The sequence below is a fragment of the Primulina eburnea genome, chromosome 17 (assembly GCF_022965805.1).
Source record: "Primulina eburnea isolate SZY01 chromosome 17, ASM2296580v1, whole genome shotgun sequence".
Lineage (NCBI taxonomy): Eukaryota > Viridiplantae > Streptophyta > Magnoliopsida > Lamiales > Gesneriaceae > Primulina > Primulina eburnea.
In genome coordinates this window covers 8,765,881-8,790,407 of record NC_133117.1, presented here as the reverse complement: position 1 = coordinate 8,790,407, position 24,527 = coordinate 8,765,881, and the positions used below count along the sequence as shown (strand labels likewise).

Sequence of the window (24,527 nt, the reverse complement as noted above, 5' to 3'; positions counted from 1 at the left end):
CTTATGTTGGGCATGAGCTATGTCTTATTCCTAGTGAGCAAAAGGCGTACATTTGTATGGAAACTGTTGTGATGTTAACTAGGTCTAAGAAGGGGAGAAATCTGATTTTTGTGATACTTAATTGTATTTTATTATTATCATTTGGTGTCATATGTTATTTATCGTCTGGAGTAATAGATGAAAATACATAGCAAGGGAAACCGTTGAGTTGAGGTCTCTAAAGTGGAACGAGCAAGCAGATAATACGCCTAAAAGCTGGATTTGAAAGGTAAGTAGAGTTGTGATATAATTTGTGGTGTTACTAACTTGCTTCATTTTTATATAGGTAGCAAAGATTTGGGGAAAATCCTCAAATCTTCTTGAAGAATGGGAGTATGATATGAATCTGAGCGGGCATAGCATGATAATATTTGGAAGGAGATTTAAGAAGCGTTTTTTTCTTGGACGCTCAAGCTTGATGTTGATTAAAGATGAAAAATCAAACATATTCAAGCAATTGAAGGAGTTCAAAGAACAATATCTTGAAGGCGTGTCAAGCAACCAAGTATGTGAGTGCAAAAAGATCCGAGAGGACAGTAGCTGGCGTGCACCAGCATGACTTTTTGCACACCTACACACCATGCCACCCACCAGCCTGCCTCAGGCTGGCCAAAACTCATCTGAACAAAAGCTCGCACGAAGCCATGCGAATTTATGAACACATGCGCACCGCAACACGAATTTTAGAAAGCAAGCCCTAAATTTCGAGATTTAAAAGTTTTTTATTGTAATTTTTTTTACATATATACAAGCTGTAGACAACAAATTATTAATTTTTTGTATAACATTGAAGAGTTTTTTCTCTTTCAAAGCTTTGACTTTGTATACGTCTTTATGTGTTTCTCAAAATCAAACTAATCAAAATTTCATAATTTTGTACCGTTTGTCGATTTTTCTTCACTCGAATTATCAATGATAAGTTTTTTGAAGGTTCGCTTAAGATCGATTGTTTATTTGTTAATAAGCCATTCACGTGATTTAGGGGTAGGGATGTAAACGATCCAAACCAAGCCAAACAGTATCAGACTTGAGCTTGGCTCGTTTAAGATTAATTCAAGCTCAAGCTCGAACTCGAGCTTGATTTGAGCTTTTATAATTTGGCTTGATTTTGGCTCGTTTAAGATTGATAGAGCTCAAGCTCAAGCTCGAGCTCGAGCTTTATTCGAGCTTTTATCATCAAGCTAGAATTCGACTTGTCTTGAAATTACTAAGCTTATGAAAAGCTCGAGTTCGACTCGTTAAAAGCTCGTTTATCATGTTAATCAAGCAGGGCTCGAGCTTGGTTTATTAATAGCTCGTTTATCATATTTAACAAGCCTGACTTGAGCTCGGCTCGTTTTCGAGCTCGTAAAACATACAATTGAGCTCGAATTAGAGCTTGATTCGAGCTTGTTAAAATTAAATATATCTATGAACTAATTTTATATTAGACATAAAAGTTTAACTTTTATTAGTACTAATATTTTTATTTGTCAACTCAACAAATGAGTCAAGCTCGAGCTTACGAGCCACCTAAACGAGCCGAGTTCGAGCTCGCGATCCTATTAACGAACATGTTTGCGAGCTCACGAGTCGAATACGCTTAGGCTTGAGCTTGGTTTGATTAAATTGTCGAGCTCAAAATCGAGCTTGAGCTTGGTTTGATATGATTAACAAACGAACTCAAACAAGCTTTTTATCGAGCCGAGCTCCGAATAACTCGCGAACGGTTTGGTTTGTTTACATACCTATTTAGGGGCGAGTACACATTACTTGTTTCTAAAAATTTAAAATTGAAGGTTAAAGAATTCATGTTGTTTATTGAATCAAAGGTGCGACTGGATTTAATTAGCATTTTCTTTTTTTGGATGACCAGATTCGCATCCCATATGACCAGGAATCCAATCGGCTGAACAAGATTCGACATCGGTTTCATCATCTAGTCATGGGAAAAGTTAAGGAAATAACGACACCTCGTCAGCTAACAATGACACCGACTGGGAGACGGAAAACACGAAACCAACGCCAGAACAAATTAAATGGCACCAAACCAACGCCAGAACAAAATAGATGGTACCAACAAACAAAAGTCACTGGTGTATATTTAACACACATATATATATAAAATGGTTTTCTATCGTAACCATAGAATACGACCCTAATCGAACGTGATACAGATCCGTATACGAGGCTATACCAGAGCAAGGATATACATGTGGAGTGAGTCTCATGTGAGACCGTCTCACGGATCATAATCTGTGAGACGTATCAACTCTACCAATATTCATAATAAAAAGTAATATTTTTAGCATAAAAAGTAATACTTTTTCATGGGTGACCCAAATAAAAGATTCGTCTCACTAATACGACTCGTGAGACCGTCTCACACAGGTTTTTGCTTATTTGGACTTGGGTAGCGTAATTGATTTATTATCGCATGCAATTAGTATAATTATCAAGTACTATATATATATATATATACATATATATATATATATACATATATATATATATACAATTCAATGGAATAGTTACTAGCTCCAATATCTATTTAAATAGTAAATATTGCTAAATTAATAATCAACATTTGGAACATATCGGGTTACTGATGGTGAAGTTTTTGTAATAATTATCAATAAAGATCACACGAAAGACGAACCAAATTTTATTCACAATGATAAATTTACAGATGATGCAGAAGCTCCTCACCTTCCATCAAATCTCGCAATTCAAACACAAAACCCGTTTTGAATTTGCGAATAAACCCATAAATCAGTCTCAATCCAACGAGATTTTCGTCCGACGTTGCAGCGATCTTGAGAATTCTCTGCAGCCTAATTGCGTCGAAGAAATTAATGGTATTCATGAGAAAGCTCGAAAATTGGTCCAAGAATTTCACCCCGGAATTCCGATAGACGAAGCTTCGACCCCGCCAAGTTCTTGGTACACTGATCCTGATTTCTACGCTCTTGAGCTCGATCAAGTCTTCTACAAGGGATGGCACCCCGTTGGTATTCTTTTTTACAACTATTTATGTTTTAAAAGAAATATTTTTGTTATGAACTAATTGATAATTTATTATAATTTAAAATGTATTTTTAAGAAACAAAAGACATATTTTATGACAAAATGTGAAAATAAATCAAGTTAAGCTTTATATATTGATTTATGTGATATCTTGATCCTTGTATTATAGCTCGAAAAAAGTAGAAATTGATAAAAGATGGCTAAGATTTAATGATGCTGCCGTTCACTTATTTTATATGTACAGGTGTGCGTGTATAGTTTCATTGAATGTGTTTATGTACTGTTTTGGTTTGTTTACACATAGGAATCTTCTAATTCTTGCATTTTTTTGGCTAGGATACTCCGATCAGATTAGAGATCCTCGCGATTTTTTCACCGGCAGGTAATACTAGCTGTAGTTATATTGTTTCAATGTGATCACCACCAATATTTTTGCTCCTCTGTTCTAGAATTCAGCTTCTAAGAACTAAGAATTGTGCACCAGACATGTTACACACAACAAAAAACATCAGTCTTATGATGACAAGAAAACAAGAAGTGTGAGTAAGCTTGTCTTTGATTGTGGCCAACTGGTTACCTTTGCAGCTTGGGAAGTATAGAGTATGTGGTCTGTCGGGATGAAAAGGGAATGTTAAATGCGTTTCACAATGTTTGCCGCCATCACGCCTCTCTACTTGCCTCGGGGATGGGGAAGAAGACTTGTTTTGTCTGCCCATATCATGTGAGTTTTACATGGTTAAATGGTTGTTAATGTCTTGAGTTATAAGATGTTCCACCTAGTTCGTCGATATGAATCTTCTCGTTATGTCGTGAAGGTCACTATGATTCTGGGGATCCTTTTCTATTTTCCTCAGCTCCTAAACAATATATATATGATAGATTCATTCTCATATAAACCTGTCCGTCGTTTCCAAATTCTTCAAAATCGATGTTTAATGCCATAATTCTTTATTTGTTGCATTCGATTATACACTCATAATATCCAACCATTATGTTCCTATTTTTCTTGTTGCCTTTTTCTTTGACACTTCCAGGGTTGGACATATGGGTTGAATGGAGCACTCATAAAGGCAACTAGAATAACAGGAATAAAGAATTTCAAAGTGAATGTATGCCACAAAGCAATTTTCTTCTATTAATTTTCTACATTTTATTAATGATGATGTATAATATTGGTTTTTGTCCTGACCTTGTGTAAACTGTAAGATAGGAAATGGGACTTGTTCCTCTCAAAGTCGCTATTTGGGGGCCATTTGTCCTAATCAATTTCAATGAAGAAACGAGGCATGAGGGGGAAGTCGATAGCCAAGTTGTGGGCGATGAATGGCTTGGTAGTACAGCTGAAATACTAAGTAACAATGGGGTTGACACTTCGTTGGATTACGTTTGTAGACGAACATATACTATCGAATGCAATTGGAAGGTTGGTTTACAACACATTTTTCAGTTTAATTTCGGATACACCTAAGATTCTTGGGTGTCCTTTGAAATCCACCCCTCAATTCCTTCCCCAAATCGATTCCCTTCATCTAAATCAAATTCATCAATTCATGTACAACATTAGTTAATCTGGTATATCCTAGTCTATTTGAAAAAAGAAATGTAGAGTATTTGAGTTACCAGTACAATGGAGCATAGTAATTGATGAGTCCAAATCCAAACGAATGCACGTTTATTCGGCAGGTGTTCTGTGACAACTATTTGGATGGCGGTTATCACGTGCCATATGCACATAAAGGACTTGCATCTGGTCTCCAGCTCGATTCTTATTCGACTAAAGTATTCTCTGTTGTTAACCTCTCGTATTATTTCCATTTTTCCTTGTTTTCGTCTCAATATGTGCTTGTGATACTGTGAAGATCTTGATATGATTCTTGGAATCTTATGTGATTCTCTCCCTCTTATTGTCAAGATGTTTGAAAAAGTTAGCATACAAATTTGTGAAGGAGGTGCGACAGACAATCAAGAATTTGTTCGACTTGGGTCGAAAGCTTTATATGCGTTTGTTTATCCAAACTTCATGATCAATAGGTTAGTGATATTGTATTTTAATGCATCAAGTTTGGGTTTGGATGCCTTTTTCGTTTGACCTGTTCGCGATGCCTTTTATAGATACGGTCCATGGATGGACACAAATCTCGTGCTACCACTGGGACCTCGGAGATGCAAAGTGGTTTTCGATTATTTTCTAGATTCTTCTCTCAAGGTATATTTCTTATTGATGATATTCTTATCAAGGTTAAAACGATTCGATGTACAATTGATTCAAACTGATAATTCTACGTAGCATGATTTTATTAGCTCGATTTTTCTACCTCTCAGGGTGATAGTGCTTTCATTGAAAAGAGTTTGGAAGACAGTGAAAAAGTGCAGGTGTGCCTAGTTGTCAGCATTTTCAAAAATTATACATTGAACTTGAAAAAAATTTATTTGATTTATGAATGAAATAGTCTTCTTTGTTTAATCGCCCTGCCAACTCTTCATGGTGCATACATATAAATTGTATAAACATTGTGTTCCGTCGTGCAGTTAGAGGATATTACGCTGAGCGAAGCTGTCCAGAGGGGACTCGAGTCTCCGGCATATAACGTTGGCCGCTATAGTCCAAGTGTGGAGATGGCTATGCATCATTTCCATTGTTTATTGCACGAAAATCTCAGGAAATAATGTTCCAAGTTTTTTGAGGAATAAACATGGATCAAATGAAAACGATGTAATTTGGGAAACCATATTCTTTCTGCAAACTCAATGTTTGCATTTCCACCAACAAATCAATCCAATGGCTGAATTGTTAGTATTTCTGGTTCTACGAATGTCATGGTAAGGTCACGGCAAAGAAGGAAGGATCCTAGCTACCTTATTTCTTAAGATGTAGATTTTATTTCCAGCATTCTATTTTGGAATAAAAGATCATCCCCTGGAATAATGTCAATTCTTCTATTTAAAGTCAGAACATGACTGAATGAAAGTCATCTTGAATTTTCTCAAAAAATATAGTATTCAAAAGAAGATAGAGAAGTTCTCTCCAAACGAACGTCAAATCCATAATTAATTGTCCCGTAATACGATCCATGACTCTTCACTAAAACTCACTTAATGCTTTCTCATTCACACCGAATGACTAGTGCGGAATAAGGATCAAGGCAAAGCCTTTTTTTTCGAATTATTTAATTTATTTCTTAATAAGTAAGAATTGAACCTACGATCCTTGAGCTATTGAGACGGACTTTTTAAAGAATTAGTTTGGCCAATTTCAATTTGTACACGCTACTTCTTTTAATATGTGTCACGTTTTTCTTACATTCTCCCACTTGACACATATATCTCATTTACCATAGGAAAAAATAAAATACATGAATTATGGCGATAGGTCATCTAAAAGCGATTATTATCTTCCATATATCACAATTTATTATATATCTCAAACAACTTAATGAATAAACCTTATGTTTATTCGAGGTCCAACTTTATTGATATTTCTCAAATCAATGAATGTGTACACAATAAATATGAGAAAATATCACATCAAAATTTCATTAAATTTGTTCTTACAACAAATTACATAAAAGAACCAAGTCTCATTCTTTCTGTATGATCCTTAAATTTGAATGGTGGCATACCTTTAGTCAAAGGATCCGCAATCATCAATTCAGTACTAATGTGTTCGATAAGTAACTTCTTATCTTTAACACATTCTTGTATGGCTAAATACTTAATGTCGATGTGCTTGCTTTGACTACCACTTTTCTTATTTTTAGCCATAAAAACAGCAGCTGAATTGTCACAATATATTCTTAATGGTCTAGATATAGATTCTATAATTCTAAGTCTCAAAATGAAACTCTTCAACCATACACCATGTGAGGTTGCCTCAAAACAAGCTACAAACTTAGCTTCCATAGTAGAAGTAGCAGTCAATGTCTGCTTTGCGCTTCTCCAAGATATAGCTCCACCAGCTAGCATGAAAATATCCTGAAGTGGATTCAACGGGAGATATACTTGGTGAACAATCTTTCATCCGACATCTCTCTAAAACTTTGTTGATATAGGTTTCTTGAGACAAACCTAGAATACCTTTAATTAGGTCTCTATGTATCTTAATACCAATGGCATAAGATGCATCGCCCATATTCTTCACATCAAAGTTTTTAGAGAGAAATTGTTTCACTTCATATAACAAACCCTTATCATTGGTTGCAAGTAATATATCATCCACATATAGAATAAGGAAACAAATATTGCTCCCACTGACCTTCTGGTATGTACATTGATCCATGGGGTTCGCAACGAATCTGAATGAAGAGATAACATCATGAAATTTTAAATACCAATGACGGGAAGCTTATTTCAATCAATGTATTGATTTCTTAAGCTTACAAACCAATTGCTCACCATTACTAGAGAAGAATCTTTCAGTTTGTTTCATATAAACCTCTTCCTCTAGTTCGCCATTGAGAAAAGCTGTTGTCACATCTATTTATTGTAAATCTAAGTCAAAATGTGCAACTAATGCTAGAATCATACGTAAAGAATCTTTCTTAGATACAGGAGAAAAAGTCTCCTTGCAGTCGATTCCTTCCTACTGAGTGAATATTTTAGCTATGAGTCTTGCTTTATACCTTTCAATGTTGCCTAATGAGTCTTTCTTTGTTTTGAAGACCCATTTACATCCAATGGCTTTTACACCATCAGGCAACTGAACAAGATCCCAGAATCCATTAACTGCCATAGAGTTCATCTCTTCTTTCATAGCATTAAACCATAATTTTGACTCATTACAACTCATGGCTTGTGAAAACATTTCAGGATCATTTTCGGCTCCGATGTTAAAATCCGATTCTTGTAAATACAGAACATAATCACTAGACATTGCTGATCTTCTTATTCTAGTATATCTCCTAAAGTTGTTTGATTGATCAATATTTTCTTGTTGTTCTTCATTAACAAATTGATCTACTGGATTTTCATCAGCGATTTGTGGAACTTCGGTAATCGGTTGCCTAACACTCATTTGGTCTTGAGGGGTGTGAATAACAATCAATATGACATTTGAATAAGAGGGTTGTGCATTAATGTGACCATTCTCAAAAACTATGTCATGACCACTCCCACTAATCAAGCCATTTTCAAGAAATTTAGCATTTCTTGATTCCACAATTCTAGTATTGTGAGATGGACAATAGAATCTGTACCCTTTTGATTCTTCGGCATACCCAATGAAATATCCACTTATAGTTCTTGGGTCCAGTTTTTTTTCATGTGGGTTGTAAACTCTTATTTCATAAGGACAACCCCAAACGCGTATATGTTGCAAACTCGGTTTCCAACCTTTAAATAACTCAAATGGCATCTTTGGGACAGCCTTAGTTGGAACTTAGTTTAATATATACAAAGCTGTATTAAGAGCTTCAGTCCACAAGGATTTAGGAAGTTTGGAGCTACTAAACATGCTCCTTACCATGTCCAATAATGTTCGGTTTCTCCTCTCAGCTACGTCATTCTGGTCCGGAGAACCAGGCATAGTATATTGGGCAACAATCCCATGTTCTTGGAGAAACTTCGCAAACGGACCAGGTGCATGTCCATTTTCAATGTGTCTACCGTAATATTCTCCACCTCTATCAGTTCTCATGATCTTAATATGTTTTCCGCATTGCTTCTCCACTTAAACCTTAAAGGCTTCAAGTGCTTCGTTTTTGTTATGAAGCATGTAGATATACATGTATCGTGAATAATCATCATTGAAAGAGATGAAGTATTTCGGACTTTGCATGTCCATATTTGGACAACAAATATCTGAATGTATGATTTCTAATATTCTGAACTCCTTTTGACACCATTTTTAGACTTATTGGTTGCTTTCCCTTAATACAGTCCACACAAGTCTCAAAATCAGTAAAATATAAAGTACTGAGTACTAATCTTTTAGTTCTCTATATGGAGATGTGTCCCAATCTCTTGTGCCATAATATAGAGGAATCTTCGTTTATAACACATCTTTTGTGAAGGCCCGAAAATACTTGCTTGAAAATTTGCGGAAAATTAAAAATTTTCTTTTAAAAATAACTGAAATTGCCTCGTTCATAATTAAACTGATAAACAAAGTCAAAGTTTAAAATATCGCAGCGGAAGAAAATAAAGTTGCCAAAAATCACAATTTAAAAATATCCAACGACTGATAAAAATATTGTTTGAGAAATAAAATAGCAACTGCTGCACTGAGGTCCTCGGGTGCCACTACTGCCGACCCAAGCTGGCTCACTGGTCCCCGACCTCGGCCCTGACCTCATCAGTACCTACAACAATCAAGTCTAGTGAGCCTAAAGACTCAGCATGCATATATCGCAGGTAACGAGTAAAATCTGAATAAAAATATGCATGGGGTAAAATATCATGTCATGAGGCATACTGAAAATAATCTGTAATCATGCTGAAAATAAACTGATCTGAGCAATTATAATACGTGCATAACTGAACTGATAATCACAGTAAAAATATTTGCTCCTTGGAGCCTGTACTGAAATAACTGATAAAATTTTCTGTTGAGATTATGTTTTACGCCTGTGGCCACTGCACTAAGCTGAACTGATCGGTAACTGACTACCGGGGAGCCTGGAACTGAGCTGGCGGTCACTGAAGACCCGATGGTACCAACCTGAACTGAGCGGTCACTGGCGACCGTAAAAATAATGCTCCCACATAGTGAATGAACCACAAGCCATATCGCATAAATCTCAAAAATAATCATTTTCTGTTTAATGCACGTAATATAATTAAATCGCATACTGAAATATCTTGTATTAAAATCATGTACTTGCGATATTTAAAAATATCTATATGGCTTGATTGAAGAGTGAAAGAAGATATAAACATGCCTTGGTTTGTTTTGATAGAAAACAAACGAAATAACGACGCGGCGCGGCGGAGACGGAGTGCTCCTCACTTCTTCATTTAATTCCTTTAAATCAAGCATGCACCATAATTATTATAATAGCATAAAAAAATCGTAAACGTGATGCATGAACATTTTAAAATATCATGATTCGTGCTCAGGGCGCTGCTAGGACTAAAATCTCACCCCGGGTGCAAAATTACCTTTTACCCCTGGAAACCCGAAAATTTCAATTTTACCCCTGTATCTCTAAAATTGACCCAGAGCTTACCGAACTCCTTAAAATATCCCAAAACATTTTTATAAGTATTCCTAGTCGTAAACTCGAGCCCGTATCATAACTTATCTAATTCGTTTTAAAACTTGGACTAGGGTCCCGGTTTAAACCCGAATTGACTCAAAATTTAACCCAATATTTTCCAACTTTTGACCATATCCTAAAATCACTAAAATGACCCTAAACCTATACCACCCATCCCAAGACACTCGGCTAAAAAAAATCCTTCACCACTAAAAACTCTCGGTCCTCTCACATATCACCACCTCGTGCACCCCTTTCCCTCACAAACTCACACCTCACGCTAATCCTTCGTTCCAGCCTTTAACCACTCGTATCTAGACTACCCTAGGAATCTCCTGAACCCAAAGAATTCACGTTACTCTCCCATGCAAAGAGCACATGTCACACGATCGTCTTTTCCCTCACACGCTCAACCTTGGCTTCCTCTCCTACTCCTCACTCGACCGACTCACCATAACCACGATTTAAATCTCCAAACTCTCCCTTACTCGGTGATGACAACCCCTCCACATGGCATGACAGCAGCCCCCTTGAAATATTTTAAACAACAACGTGAGTGGGATGAGAAAAACATGCACAATTTTGAACAACTAGGATACAACTTCTCGCTACTGGATTGGATCTAGAGATATCATACACAAATGTATACACCACCGTAATACTGAACATGAATGATGCACAAAAGAGATATGAGGCGTGCCTGATAATTATTTTTGGAACCACCGATCGAGGAGCACACAAGACCGAAGGAGGAATTCTTGCTTGAAGGGAAAAATGGGGTCAACGAAAAATCCTTGCTGCAGCAACTCACGTGAAGGCTGGTGAGTGGAGGGGGGTGGGCGGCTGAGTAGTGTGATTAGGTTTTGTGGGGAGCTTAGGGCAACAATTAGGTGCTAATTATATAGTTTAAGATTAGACAAATGGGCCCTAATTCATATTTAAAAGTTTAAAAAAATATAATTAAACCCAATAAGCATAACAGTAGGCCCATTAAATCCAAACACACTCCCGAAAAATATTTCGTGTTGAAAAGATTTTGAAAATATTAGCCAAACCATTAAAAAATCCCCCGATTAGATATAATTATCGTACCGCTAAAAATTAAAATCCTGCGGGTCAAAATATCCAAAAATCCTATTTTCGAAAAATACACTTAAAATGCTCTAAATTAATTTATAAAAATTAATCGTGAAATAAAATAATTTTCCTGAAAATTCCCCGGTCTCCGATCCTCGATCGAACGTGAAATGCAACTTAAAAATCTTAATGCACGAACTTTTGAAATGTAATGAAATGAACATGCTATAGTACCACTTCTTAAATAAGTCTTTATTAATTTATCTCAATACTCCATCTCCAGTCCGACCTCACTTATATACTGAAAAGATGACGATTAACTACTGCGTAAAATAAATAAATTCAAAGAAAAGAATTTAAATACTCAAGCAATTAAATTACTAGGAATTATGCATGGCTTAAACGCAGTCCAAATTACGGGTTCTACAATCCTTCCCCCCTTAAAATAAATTTCGTCCTCGAAATTAAAACTCACCAAATAATTCGGGATACCGACTCCTCATCTCTGGCTCAGACTCCCATGTAGCTTCCTCTTCTGAATGGTTGAGCCATTTGACTTTGACTCGCTGTACCAATTTGTTACGAAGCTTCTTTTCCTGTCTGTCTAAGATCTGCACTGATCTCTCCTCATAAGACAGGTTTGGAGTAAGCTGCAACGGCTCGAAGTTCAGAACATGCGAGGGATTTGCCATATACTTCCTCAGCATAGAGACGTGGAACACATTGTGTACTCCGGCCAGATTCGGCGGAAGAGCAACACGATAAGCTAGCGTCCCAACTCTGTCGAGGATCTCAAATGATCCAATGAATCTCGGACTGAGCTTCCCTTTCTTCCCAAATCGCATGACACCCTTCATAGGTGCCACTTTCACGAAGACATGATCGCCCACTGCAAACTCTAAGTCTCTCCTCCGCTGATCGGCATAACTCTTCTGTCGGCTCTGAGCAGTCCTCATCCTATCACGGATCTTGACTACTACATCTGCTGCCTGCTGAACAATCTCTGGACCCAACTCTGCTCTCTCTCCTACTTCATCCCAATGAACAGGAGATCTGCAATTGCGACCATACAGTGCTTCATATGGAGCCATACCTATAGACGACTGGAAACTGTTGTTATAGGTGAACTCTACCAATGGTAAGTTCGACTCCCAACTCCCTGAGAAATCAATGACGCAAGCGCGAAGAAGATCCTCCAAAATCTGAATAACTCGCTCCGAATGTCCATCTGTCTGCGGATGGAAAGCTGTGCTAAACAGCAGCTTCGTACCCAAAGTCGAATGCAAGCTCTTCCAAAATGAGGAAGTGAATCTGGGATCTCTGTCGGATACGATCGAAACTGGAATACCATGAAGTCGGACTATCTCCCGGTTATACAACTCTGCATACTGAATCATGGTGAATGTCGTCTTAATAGGTAAGAAGTGCGCTGATTTGGTAAGACGATCTACAATCACCCAAATGGCATTCGATCCTCTGGCTGATCTCGGCAAACCGGTCACAAAATCCATGGTGACGTTCTCCCACTTCCACTCAGGAATAGGAAGAGGCTTGAGCAAACCTGCTGGTCTCTGATGCTCGGCCTTCACCAACTGGCAAGTCAGGCACTCGGATACAAAACGCCTGATGTCCTTCTTCATCCCTGGCCACCAATACAATAGCTGCAGATCTTTGTACATCTTTGTACTCCCAGTGTGAATGGAGTACGGGGACGTATGGGCCTCCGATAAGATGTCTGCTCGGATAGAATCACTGCTAGGAACCCACATCCTGTCTCGGTATCGCACTATACCGTCGCTGACTGAATACAAGACACTGCCCTTGGCCTCATCTCTCTGCTTCCACTGAGTCAACTGCTCATCTGCTGCCTGACCACTGCGAATACGGTCTAGAAGGGAGGACTGAATAGTCAAGGTAGATAGACGGGGAACTCTACCTCGAGGATAAGTCTCTAGACCAAACCTCTGCATCTCAGTCTGAAGAGGTCTCTGAATCGTCAAGTGAGCCATCACTGCGACTTTTCTTCTCAATGCATCCGCAACTACATTAGCTTTACCCGGGTGGTAGCTAATGTCACAGTCATAATCTTTCACAAGCTCCAGCCAACGCCTCTGACGCATGTTCAGCTCCTTCTGCGTAAAGAAATACTTGAGGCTCTTGTGATCGGTAAAGATCTGGCACTTCTCTCCATACAGATAATGCCTCCAAATCTTCAAAGCAAAAACTACTGCTGCTAACTCCAGATCATGGGTAGGGTAGTTCTTCTCATGGATCTTTAGCTGTCGAGAAGCATACGCTATCACTCTCCCATGCTGCATCAGAACCGCACCTAAACCAAGCTTCGAAGCATCGCTATAAAGGACTAACTCACCAGATCCTGACGGTACAACCAAAACGGGTGCTGAGATAAGAGCTTGCTTCAAAGTATCGAAGCTCTTCTGACACTCCTTGCTCCACACAAATTTCACATTCTTCTTGGTCAGTGCTGTGAGTGGAACGGCAATGGATGAGAATCCCTGGATGAACTTCCTGTAATATCCTGCCAGCCCAAGAAAACTGCGGATCTCGGATGCATTCTGAGGCACAACCCAATCTCTGAGTGCTGCAACTTTTGCGGGGTCTACCTCAATACCACTACTGGAAACAATGTGGCCTAGGAACGCCACCTTCTCTAACCAAAATTCGCACTTACTGAACTTTGCGAATAATTTGTGCTTCTGCAATGTCTACAACACTGTGGTCAGATGCCTGCTGTGCTCCTCCAGACTCTTGGAGTAGACGAGTATGTCATCTATGAACACTATCACAAACTGGTCGAGGTACGGCTGAAATACGCGATTCATGAGATCCATGAAGATCGTTGGCGCATTCGTCAGACCAAACGGCATCACAAGGAACTCGTAGTGGCCATAACGAGTCCTGAAAACAGTCTTAGAAACATCAGCATCTCTCACCCTCAACTGATGATAACCAGAACGCAAATCTATCTTGGAGAAAATCGAAGCTCCCTGCAACTGGTCAAACAGATCCTCAATCCTCGGCAATGGGTATTTGTTCTTTACTGTAACCCTGTTCAACTCCCGATAGTCAATGCAAAGCCTCATCGAGCCATCCTTTTTCTTAACAAACAAGACTGGCGCGCCCCATGGTGAAAAACTCGGGCGAATGAACTCCTTGTTGAGAAGTTCCTGAATCTGCTTCTTCAGCTCTGCCATCTCTGTCGGTGCTAATCGGTACGGCGCTTTGGAGATCGGAGCTGTACCTGGCATAAGCTCGATGGAAAACTCCACCTCTCTCTCGGGTGGCATACCAGAGACGTCTTCGGGAAAAACGTTTAAGAAATCTCTGAAAATCGGAACATCAGAGGCTGACTGGCTGGGTTCCTCGGGGACTGATAAAAAGGTCGCTAGAAATGCCCGACACCCTCTATGCATGAGCTTCCTAGCCTGAATATATGGAATAATGCGCGGTAACGAAAAGTACCTGTCCGGCTCAAATAAGAACTGCTCCATTCCAGGCGGTCGGACGAGAACAGATCTCCGCTGGAAGTCTATCAATACTCTGTTCTTCAGTAGCCAGTCCATCCCTAGGATGATGTCAAATTCCGGCATCGGTAGCACAATCAGATCCGCATATACAAGCTTACCGTGCAGCTCAAGGTCTATATCTCGGATAACATTGGTGGCTGCCATCTCCTCGCCTGAAGGCAACACTACTGAATAGGCTATGTCTAGCCAATGGTCTTGACCTTGAGAAAATTAGCGAAGGTCTCTGAAATGAAGGAATGAGTAGCCCCTGAATCTATCAGGGCTTTCGTAGCTGACCCCGCTATAAAAATTCTCCCTGAAAGTTTGGAACATCCAGCTGAAACCAAAAATCTCAAGAACTATCCTATAGACATGCAGAGGCCAAAGTTTTTCTAACTTAAATTCCCAAAATAATACTGAGTAGAGCATGCAATCCTATAACAGTTTCTAAGTTCAGAATCTTAATTCCGGTTCCCAAAACGCTGAAATGTAAATATAAACTTAAAGCTTAAAGGTACCTGTCATCAACATGGTCTCCGGGTTTGTTTCAGCAGCATGGAGAGCATAAACTCTGCCTTGGGTAGGCAGATTCCGCTGAGGGCACTGCAGCAGTACGTGGTCTGGACTACCACACTTGAAACACTTTCTTGAGCCAGCCATACATGCTCCAGGATGGCGGCGTGAGCACCTGGGACAGAGTGGGTGCTCAAAATTCCTCGGGGCCGGGCGCCCCTGCTGCTGATGCGGCTGCTGGCCTCTGATTCTAGGCGGTCCATGGAATGGCCTCTTATGCTGATGCTGATGTTGTTGAGGAGGAGGGCGGTGCGGTACTTGGGCTGGGCGCTTGCCCTGTCGGTCCTTCTCAATATCCTGCTGGTCCTGCTCGACGGCAAGAGCTTTGGAGACCGCAATCTCATACGTAGTAGGGTCAGACACCCTAACATCACGGCGCAAGATCGGCCGTAAACCCACCATAAAGTGCATCAACTTAGCTCTGGCATCATTCGCTATTAGGGGCACAAAGTGACAGCCCCTCTCGAACTTACGGATAAACTCCGTAACCGTCATATCTCCTTGCCTCAGACTCATAAACTCGGTGGTCAGCCTGGTGCGAACCTCCTCAGAAAAATACTTGGAGTAGAAAACCTCCGTAAAGCGGGTCCAAGAAAGTGTAGCCAAAGTCAAGGCTACCGAAGCTCCTTCCCACCATAAGCGGGCATCACCACTGAACAGATAAGTGGCACACCGGACTCGGTCTGCGTCTCCTAGCTCCATAAACTCGAAAATGACCTCGAGAGATTTGATCCATCCCTCGACAACCATGGGGTCAGAAGTCCCAGAAAACTCCTTTGGACGCATATTCATAAATCGCTCGTAAACAGTCTCGGGCCCTGTCGGCCTAGTCACCACAGTATTGTTCCCCGCAAACTGTGCGAAGAACTGTGTCATCCCAGCTAGCATCTGGGCATTCATGTCCGGTGGGGGAGGTGGAGGAGGTGTAGGAGGAGGAGGTGCCTGCCTCTCCAGTCTCTGATCAAACTCGTTCACATGACGGTACCCACGGCCCCCTCGCAGGCGTCCTACCTGACGTCTAGGAGGCATACTGTTCCAAAAATAACCCGTACGTAACCAACATGCATAATTCCATAATTTATTTTAAATAAATACTGAAATACTGAAAATCTGGAAGCATGCTGACAAAATAAATTCATGCTTTAAATAAACTGCTGAACAAAATGCTGAACTGTAAAACTTACAGACCGAAGACGTGACTTCGTGAGCTTCTCGCGGTCACTAGTAGTGTAACCCTTTACAAGAACATAGGCTCTGATACCAACTGTGAAGGCCCGAAAATACTTGCTTGAAAATTTGCGGAAAATTAAAAATTTTCTTTTAAAAATAACTGAAATTGCCTCGTTCATAATTAAACTGATAAACAAAGTCAAAGTTTAAAATATCGCAGCGGAAGAAAATAAAGTTGCCAAAAATCACAATTTAAAAATATCCAACGACTGATAAAAATATTGTTTGAGAAATAAAATAGCAACTGCTGCACTGAGGTCCTCGGGTGCCACTACTGCCGACCCAAGCTGGCTCACTGGTCCCCGACCTCGGCCCTGACCTCATCAGTACCTACAACAATCAAGTCTAGTGAGCCTAAAGACTCAGCATGCATATATCGCAGGTAACGAGTAAAATCTGAATAAAAATATGCATGGGGTAAAATATCAGGTCATGAGGCATACTGAAAATAATCTGTAATCATGCTGAAAATAAACTGATCTGAGCAATTATAATACGTGCATAACTGAACTGATAATCACAGTAAAAATATTTGCTCCTTGGAGCCTGTACTGAAATAACTGATAAAATTTTCTGTTGAGATTATGTTTTACGCCTGTGGCCACTGCACTAAGCTGAACTTATCGGTAACTGACTACCGGGGAGCCTGGAACTGAGCTGGCGGTCACTGAAGACCCGATGGTACCAACCTGAACTGAGCGTTCACTGGTGACCTGATGGTACCAACCTGAACTGAGCGGTCACTGGCGACCGTAAAAATAATGCTCCCACATAGTGAATGAACCACAAACCATATCGCATAAATCTCAAAAATAATCATTTTCTGTTTAATGCACGTAATATAATTAAATCGCATACTGAAATATCTTGTATTAAAATCATGTACTTGCGATATTTAAATATATCTATATGGCTTGATTGAAGAGTGAAAGAAGATATAAACATGCCTTGGTTTGTTTTGATAGAAAACAAACGAAATAACGACGCGGCGCGGCGGAGACGGAGTGCTCTTCACTTTCTCACTTAATTCCTTTAAATTAAGCATGCACCATAATTATTAAAATAGCATAAAAATCGTAAACGTGATGCATGAGCATTTAAAAATATTAAGATTCGTGCTCAGGGCGCTGCTAGGACTAAAATCTCACTCCGGGTGTAAAATTACCATTTTGCCCCTGGAAACCCGAAAATTTCAATTTTACCCCTGGACCTCTAAAATTGACCCGAAGCTTACCGAACTCCTTAAAATATCCCAAAACATTTTTATAAGTATTCCTAGTCGTAAACTCGAGCCCGTATCATAACTTATCTAATTCGTTTTAAAACTTGGACTAGGGTCCCGGTTTAAACCCGAATTGACTCAAAATTTAACCCAATATTTTCCAACTTTTGACCATATCTTAAAATCACTAAAATGACCCTAAAACTATACCACCCACCCCAAGACACTCGGCTAAAAAAAATCCTTCACCACTAAAAACTCTCGGTCCTCTCATATATCACCACCTCGTGCACCCCTTTCCCTCACAAACTCACACCTCACGCTAATCCTTCGTTCCAGCCTTTAACCACTCGTATCTAGACTACCCTAGGAATCTCTTGAACCCAAAGAATTCACGTTACTCTCCCATGCAAAGAGCACATGTCACACGATCGTCTTTTCCCTCACACGCTCAACCTTGGCTTCCTCTCCTACTCCTCACTCGACCGACTCACCATAACCACGATTTAAATCTCCAAACTCTCCCTTACTCGGTGATGACAACCCCTCCACATGGCATGACAGCAGCCCCCTTGAAATATTTTAAACAACAACGTGAGTGGGATGAGAAAAACATGCACAATTTTGAACAACTAGGATACAACTTCTCGCTACTGGATTGGATCTAGAGATATCATACACAAATGTATACACCACCGTAATACTGAAACCACCGATCGAGGAGCACACAAGACCGAAGGAGGAATTCTTGCTTGAAGGGAAAAATGGGGTCACCGAAAAATCCTTGCTGCAGCAACTCACGTGAAGGCTGGTGAGTGGAGGGGGGTGGGCGGCTGAGTAGTGTGATTAGGTTTTGTGGGGAGCTTAGGGCAACAATTAGGTGCTAATTATATAGTTTAAGATTAGACAAATGGGCCCTAATTCATATTTAAAAGTTTAAAAAAATATAATTAAACCCAATAAGCATAACAGTAGGCCCATTAAATCCAAACACACTCCCGAAAAATATTTCGTGTTGAAAAGATTTTGAAAATATTAGCCAAACCATTAAAAAATCCCCTGATTAGATATAATTATCGTACCGCTAAAAATTAAAATCCTGCGGGTCAAAATATCCAAAAATCCTATTTTAGAAAAATACACTTAAAATGCTCTAAATTAATTTATAAAAATTAATCGTGAAATAAAATAATTTTCCTGAAAATTCCCCGGTCTCCGATCCTCGATCGAACGTGAAATGCAACTTAAAAATCTTAATGCACGAACTTTTGAAATGTAATGAAATGAACATGCTATAGTACCACTTCTTAAATAAGTCTTTATTAATTTATCTCAATACTCCATCTCCAGTCCGGCCTCACTTATATACTGAAAAGATGACGATTAACTACTGCGTAAAATAAATAAATTCAAAGAAAAGAATTTAAATACTCAAGCAATTAAATTACTAGGAATTATGCATGGCTTAAACGCAGTCCAAATTACGGGTTCTACATCTTTTGATACCTCATTGAACATGCATAGTGGTGTTATTATTTTGTAAAGAAATAGAGAAAAAACCATCAACCATTATACCATTTCCAATAAGATTTGATTTATAAAACAAATTTATTGATTTATCCAAAAACTGAAATGAATATCCAAGGGGTACAAGTTTTGAAACTTAAATTAAACTCCTTGAAAAACTAGGAACATAAAAGGTCTTTTCTAATTTTAGAATATAACCACTATTCAACACTAGGCAGCAAGTTCTAATAGCCTCCACATGCGAAGACATCTTGTTTCCTGAATAGATGCTTCGCTCATTTTCTATTGGCTTCCTTAGGTTTTGCATACCCTGCAAGGTATTTGTAACATGGATTGTAGAACCAAAATCAATCCACCATGTGTTATAAATCATATTAACCATACTAGATTCATAACAGACAAACGAAGTAGGAATACCTTTCTTTTCAAGCCATTCCTTAAATTTATTGCAATCCTTCTTAATGTGTCCCGTCTTTTTACAGAAGAAACACTTGGATTCTTTCTTGATGTCATGTTGGGGTGGAATTATTCTTTTCCCTTTTCCCTTGACTTTGGCTTGCTTCTTATACTTTCCTTGTGTAGTCATAAATATATTTTCACTCATTTCCATCAACAACCTTCCTTCCTCTTGAACACACATGGTCATTAATTCATTAATCGACTATTTATCCTTATGTGTATTGTAGGAAATTTTGAAGGGTCCATATTGTTGTGGAAGAGTGCATACAATGTAATGCACAAGAAAAGTCTCAGACATTTCCACTTCAAGTTTCTTGAGCCGAGCCTCTATGTCCCGCATTTTCATGATGTGCTCTCGCACACCTCTCACACTAGTGAGCCTTAATGAAGAGAATTCCATAATTTGAGTGCTTGCAAGTGCCTTATCTGAATACTGAAACTGTTCATCAATAGCCTTCAGTAACTCTTTGACATTATTATGCTGGTCGTCAGAACCACGCATACCAGCAGAGATTTTAGTCTTTATGAACATTACACAGAGTCGGTTAGATCGCTCCCATTTTTCATAAAGATCAACATCATCAGGAATGTTGTTTTCAGTAATAGTAGATGGTTCGTCTTTCCGTATAGCATAATCAATATTCATCCACCCCAATTAAAGAAGAATTATTTCTTTCCATATTTTATAGTTGTCGCCCTTTAGTTCGGAAATGTCACATTTCATATCAGAAAAACTCGCAGGTTGCATAACTGCACAAAATATCACATGCTTAAAATTTTGAGACAATATCATTTTTTACCAATGTAATTCATGTTTTAAAAATCTAGCGACATAAAATTTGCTAGTGGGCTAAAATTTTAATTTAATAAGATTTTTCTGTAACTTTATGATAAAACTATCAAAATGTATTTTCCTCAACTCCTGTGGGTAAATTAAGAAAAATATAATTTGATATTTTAACCTAATTAGTTATATAAATATAATAAAAATCCATATGGGGTAAATTTATTATGTTTATATAATTAATTACAATTGATGTCCATTATGTAACCCAAATCCACTTAATGCATAATTTTTCATAATTAAGGATGATGTGGCTATTCCTCAATTATTCAAAATTATACGGTTCACCGGACAAAATTTTGGCTTTACTTTAATACTTTATATAATAATTATTTAGTAACATAATCAACATTTTCCAAGAGTGCTCCCAGGAAAGATAGGTAGTGCTAAGACCCTTTAAATACCTAACTCTTAGTCAGAGCAACATTCCTCAGGGAGACCAGTGGCTAGTCAAGGCAGTTTAAACCGATCTATGAAGAACTCCCTCGAATCATGTTTTCTTACGTCACCTTTATAATTATTATTCATCTTAATTATTCACATTTATGTGAATCTTTATAAGCCAAAATAACTTCATTAAATAACTTTATATTCACATTTTTACTTAATATGAACAATAACATTCCCCATCAAATTTTCTCTTCAATCAGAGTAGTGATAAAGTGAGAATCACATTTACGTGAAAATGTGGGCTCCTCATCAGTTTTTTCTATTTTTATCAAGGTAATGATAAAGTGAGAATTATTTGTTCATTTGTGAACATCTGAAATATTTTATTTTAAATATTATATTCACATCTTACTTAATATGTTCATGTTAAATTGTAAACAACTCAATATAATTTAATATGAATATAATGTGAATATTGATTTACCAAAATATTTTTCAATACAATTTGCATTTTAAAAAAAACTTAAAAATTAAATGCAAACATAATATTAAATTTTCATGTATATATCAAACACTTATCCATAATATTTGACATTATATCTAACATGAAAAAATAATTTCTAAACATGTATTAGAATTACGTTGAACTTGGAATTATTTTAATGTGTACAAATTATTTAACCAAATGATATATGTATATTAAATTATACATATAACTTAATAACACATTAATCATTATTTACTTATTTACTTATTATTATTATTATTATTTAAATAATAATAATAAAAAAATCTAAATTATTATCGTGGCTCCCGCATTAATTAATTTTTTTAAAAAAAATTAGTAACTACCGACAAGAGATTGACAATTGAAAATTGCATGTGGATGTCCTTCAATTCAGTTGTTACACTGCAGCAATTGAATGTAATTTATTTCATTCAACTTGTGAATGCAATTGCCAACACTTACATTTTTTTAATTCATCTTCAAGCCATTCTTCTGCAACTTCTCCTCTCGGATGTTTTCTTCTAAAAAATTCTCATTTCATTTTTCAAGATTCAAGGAAGAAATTCAAACTCCGATCGAGAACATAATTCTAAGGTAAGTTTCTTAATATTATTATGTACGATCTTTAAATTGTAAGTTTCTTACTTAAAATTTAAAATTCTTTTCTCAAAATTTCATGATATGAAAACAAATATTTTCAAGGCAGATGTTTCATGGCTCTGATACGAAATGTTAGAATTTTTTTTTTCAGAAATAATGTTTTCACGTATATATAAACATGATATAATATGCGGAAATACATCGAGTATTACCTCCGGCCATTGAAAATTTTTGATTTCTTTGCTTTTCCTTCGATTGATGCTTTCTAAGCACTCAACCCTCTCGATAGATGGTGTATTCTTTTTTCTGAGGTGTGTGCTTAGGGACCTCAATCGTATCTATTTATAGGCATCACATACCATCAACGAGAAAAATCGGGAGCCGAGAGTAAAAAGAAGAATCGTGTACGTATCTAAATTTTCTTGGTCGTCGCCAATTTCAATTTGTACACGCTACTTCTTTTAATATATATCACATTTTTCTTACAAATAGGACCATAACGACTTGGCTTATGACCATACAGAATGCATACTCAGTTATGAAAAAAAAATGCAATTTGGAACTTGAGGTAGGCTCGTGCAACTCTCTAATACTTGACGTTGAAGTTCTCTAGGAATTGCAAACAAATTGAAACATCTGTCTTTTTTATTGCTTTAAAAGTACTAGAAATTTTTTTCGTATAAACACTCAATTTTCGGCCATACACATAAAATATTTTCTCCTTTAAAATAAAACATCATCCAACTAGCATTTTAAAATCAAGTGCAATAGTCATAAAATGAAATCGTCGATTGTTTTGCCCAACCTAAAAAGCAATATGTTTGAAAAGTATAGCACATACTAAACCCCTCAAAAATCTCTCAAAAAGCATAAATAAATAGTCTTAAAATCTTAACATAAATCATGATTCATAAATCGTAAATGCGGAAAAAGTAGAAGCGCTGGTCCTCGGGTTGTGTGCGCCTTCAGTCCAGTCAAATTATCCGTCAAGATCTCCCTCAACCTCACCTGCATCCATCACACCTAGTGAGTCTAAAGACTCAACACAACATAATCTTTATAACAAGTAATACGTAATACAGTCAACATATAACAGTGAAAATACTTGTACTTTAAATATCGTTTTCATGAAGATGCATAAACTTCAAACATGAACATTTTCGTAAACCTTTTTATGATGCATGAACTTTAAATAAAATATTTTCATAATGATGCATCAACCTTAAGCATAAACATTTTCATGACATGCATAACATAAACCTCAACCTTTTCCTTTTTCCTCAACATGACATGAAATAAAACTTTTTTCATGATCATAAACATTTTTCCTTTTCCTTTTCCTTTTTCCTTTTACTGAATTCAGATCGTTAATTGTGACTTTCCTCAAACCTTAAAAAGTCGATAGATCCATCTACATGAAACCGCCGTACTGGGCGGCGGAAGACACCAGCAACACTCTCACCGGTCAACTGGGCCCTGGCCTATCCTCTTTCGAATAGAAATACGATCGTCGGGGTTCCCTCTGGGGCCTTTTTCCATAAATGGGCTCCCTCTGGAGCCTTTTTCCCTCACGATATTCCCATTCTTACCGTTATCACATACCGTTACCACATATTCGTAATGATGAAAATACAATCGTCGGGCTCCCACTGCGACCGTCATCCTCACGATATCCCCAACATAATCGAATTAGTCACAATTACTTAACTTCCTTCAATGTTTACATTCTAATCACTTTATAAAATCATGCATAACATAATATTTTTTTTTTGAAACCAAGCATGCAAAATGTCTTTTAATTGTCTTCCTTAATTCATAAAAATCTCATAGACATTTAAAAATCATAATTTAATCATGAAAATTTCGTAAACATTTAAAAACAATCATCATATCATAAAAATATCATTTAGAGTACTGTCATAACGTTTACTAATTTTTGGTGCAAAAAGACCGTTTTACGCCTAGACGTAGAATTCCTCGGTTTTGACTTTTTCTTGAATTCATTGACTCTAACATGTCCTAAATAATTATTTAAACTTACATGAATTTTTCTATATTTTTATTTAGCTTAAATCGAGGACTTTTGATTTATTCTTTAAATATAGCATATTATTGCGTTTTAATCCCGAATTAAACCAAACCTTAATATAAAATTCCCAAATTAAAAACTTAGACTTTTAATAATTATTTAAGCTTAAATATAATTTTCCTTAATTTTACAAAACATAAAACTAGGCTCTTCAATTAACTCGTTAATTAGCGTTTCGTGCGGCGATTAAATCCCGAATAAATCCAAAACTCAATATTTTGATCACAAATTTTTAGCATAACC

At 37.5% G+C, this 24,527-nt stretch overlaps 2 protein-coding genes across 2 annotated transcripts; one reads left to right on the top strand and one right to left on the bottom strand.

Annotated features, from left to right (window-relative positions):
• The first annotated feature begins 2,625 nt into the window (after positions 1–2,625).
• Positions 2,626–6,013, top strand: LOC140818423 (choline monooxygenase, chloroplastic). Its single transcript, XM_073178367.1, has 10 exons — positions 2,626–3,029; positions 3,382–3,427; positions 3,631–3,766; positions 4,080–4,154; positions 4,256–4,468; positions 4,729–4,824; positions 4,958–5,076; positions 5,158–5,251; positions 5,368–5,418; positions 5,575–6,013. The coding sequence occupies exons 1-10, from the start codon at positions 2,693–2,695 to the stop codon at positions 5,710–5,712; spliced, it is 1,305 nt and encodes a 434-aa protein (XP_073034468.1). The 5' UTR covers positions 2,626–2,692; the 3' UTR covers positions 5,713–6,013.
• A 14,042-nt stretch (positions 6,014–20,055) lies between these two features.
• Positions 20,056–20,499, bottom strand: LOC140817833 (uncharacterized). The gene has a single exon (XM_073177626.1). It carries the CDS (start codon positions 20,497–20,499, stop codon positions 20,056–20,058), a length of 444 nt encoding a protein of 147 aa, XP_073033727.1.
• Positions 20,500–24,527: the final 4,028 nt, after the last annotated feature.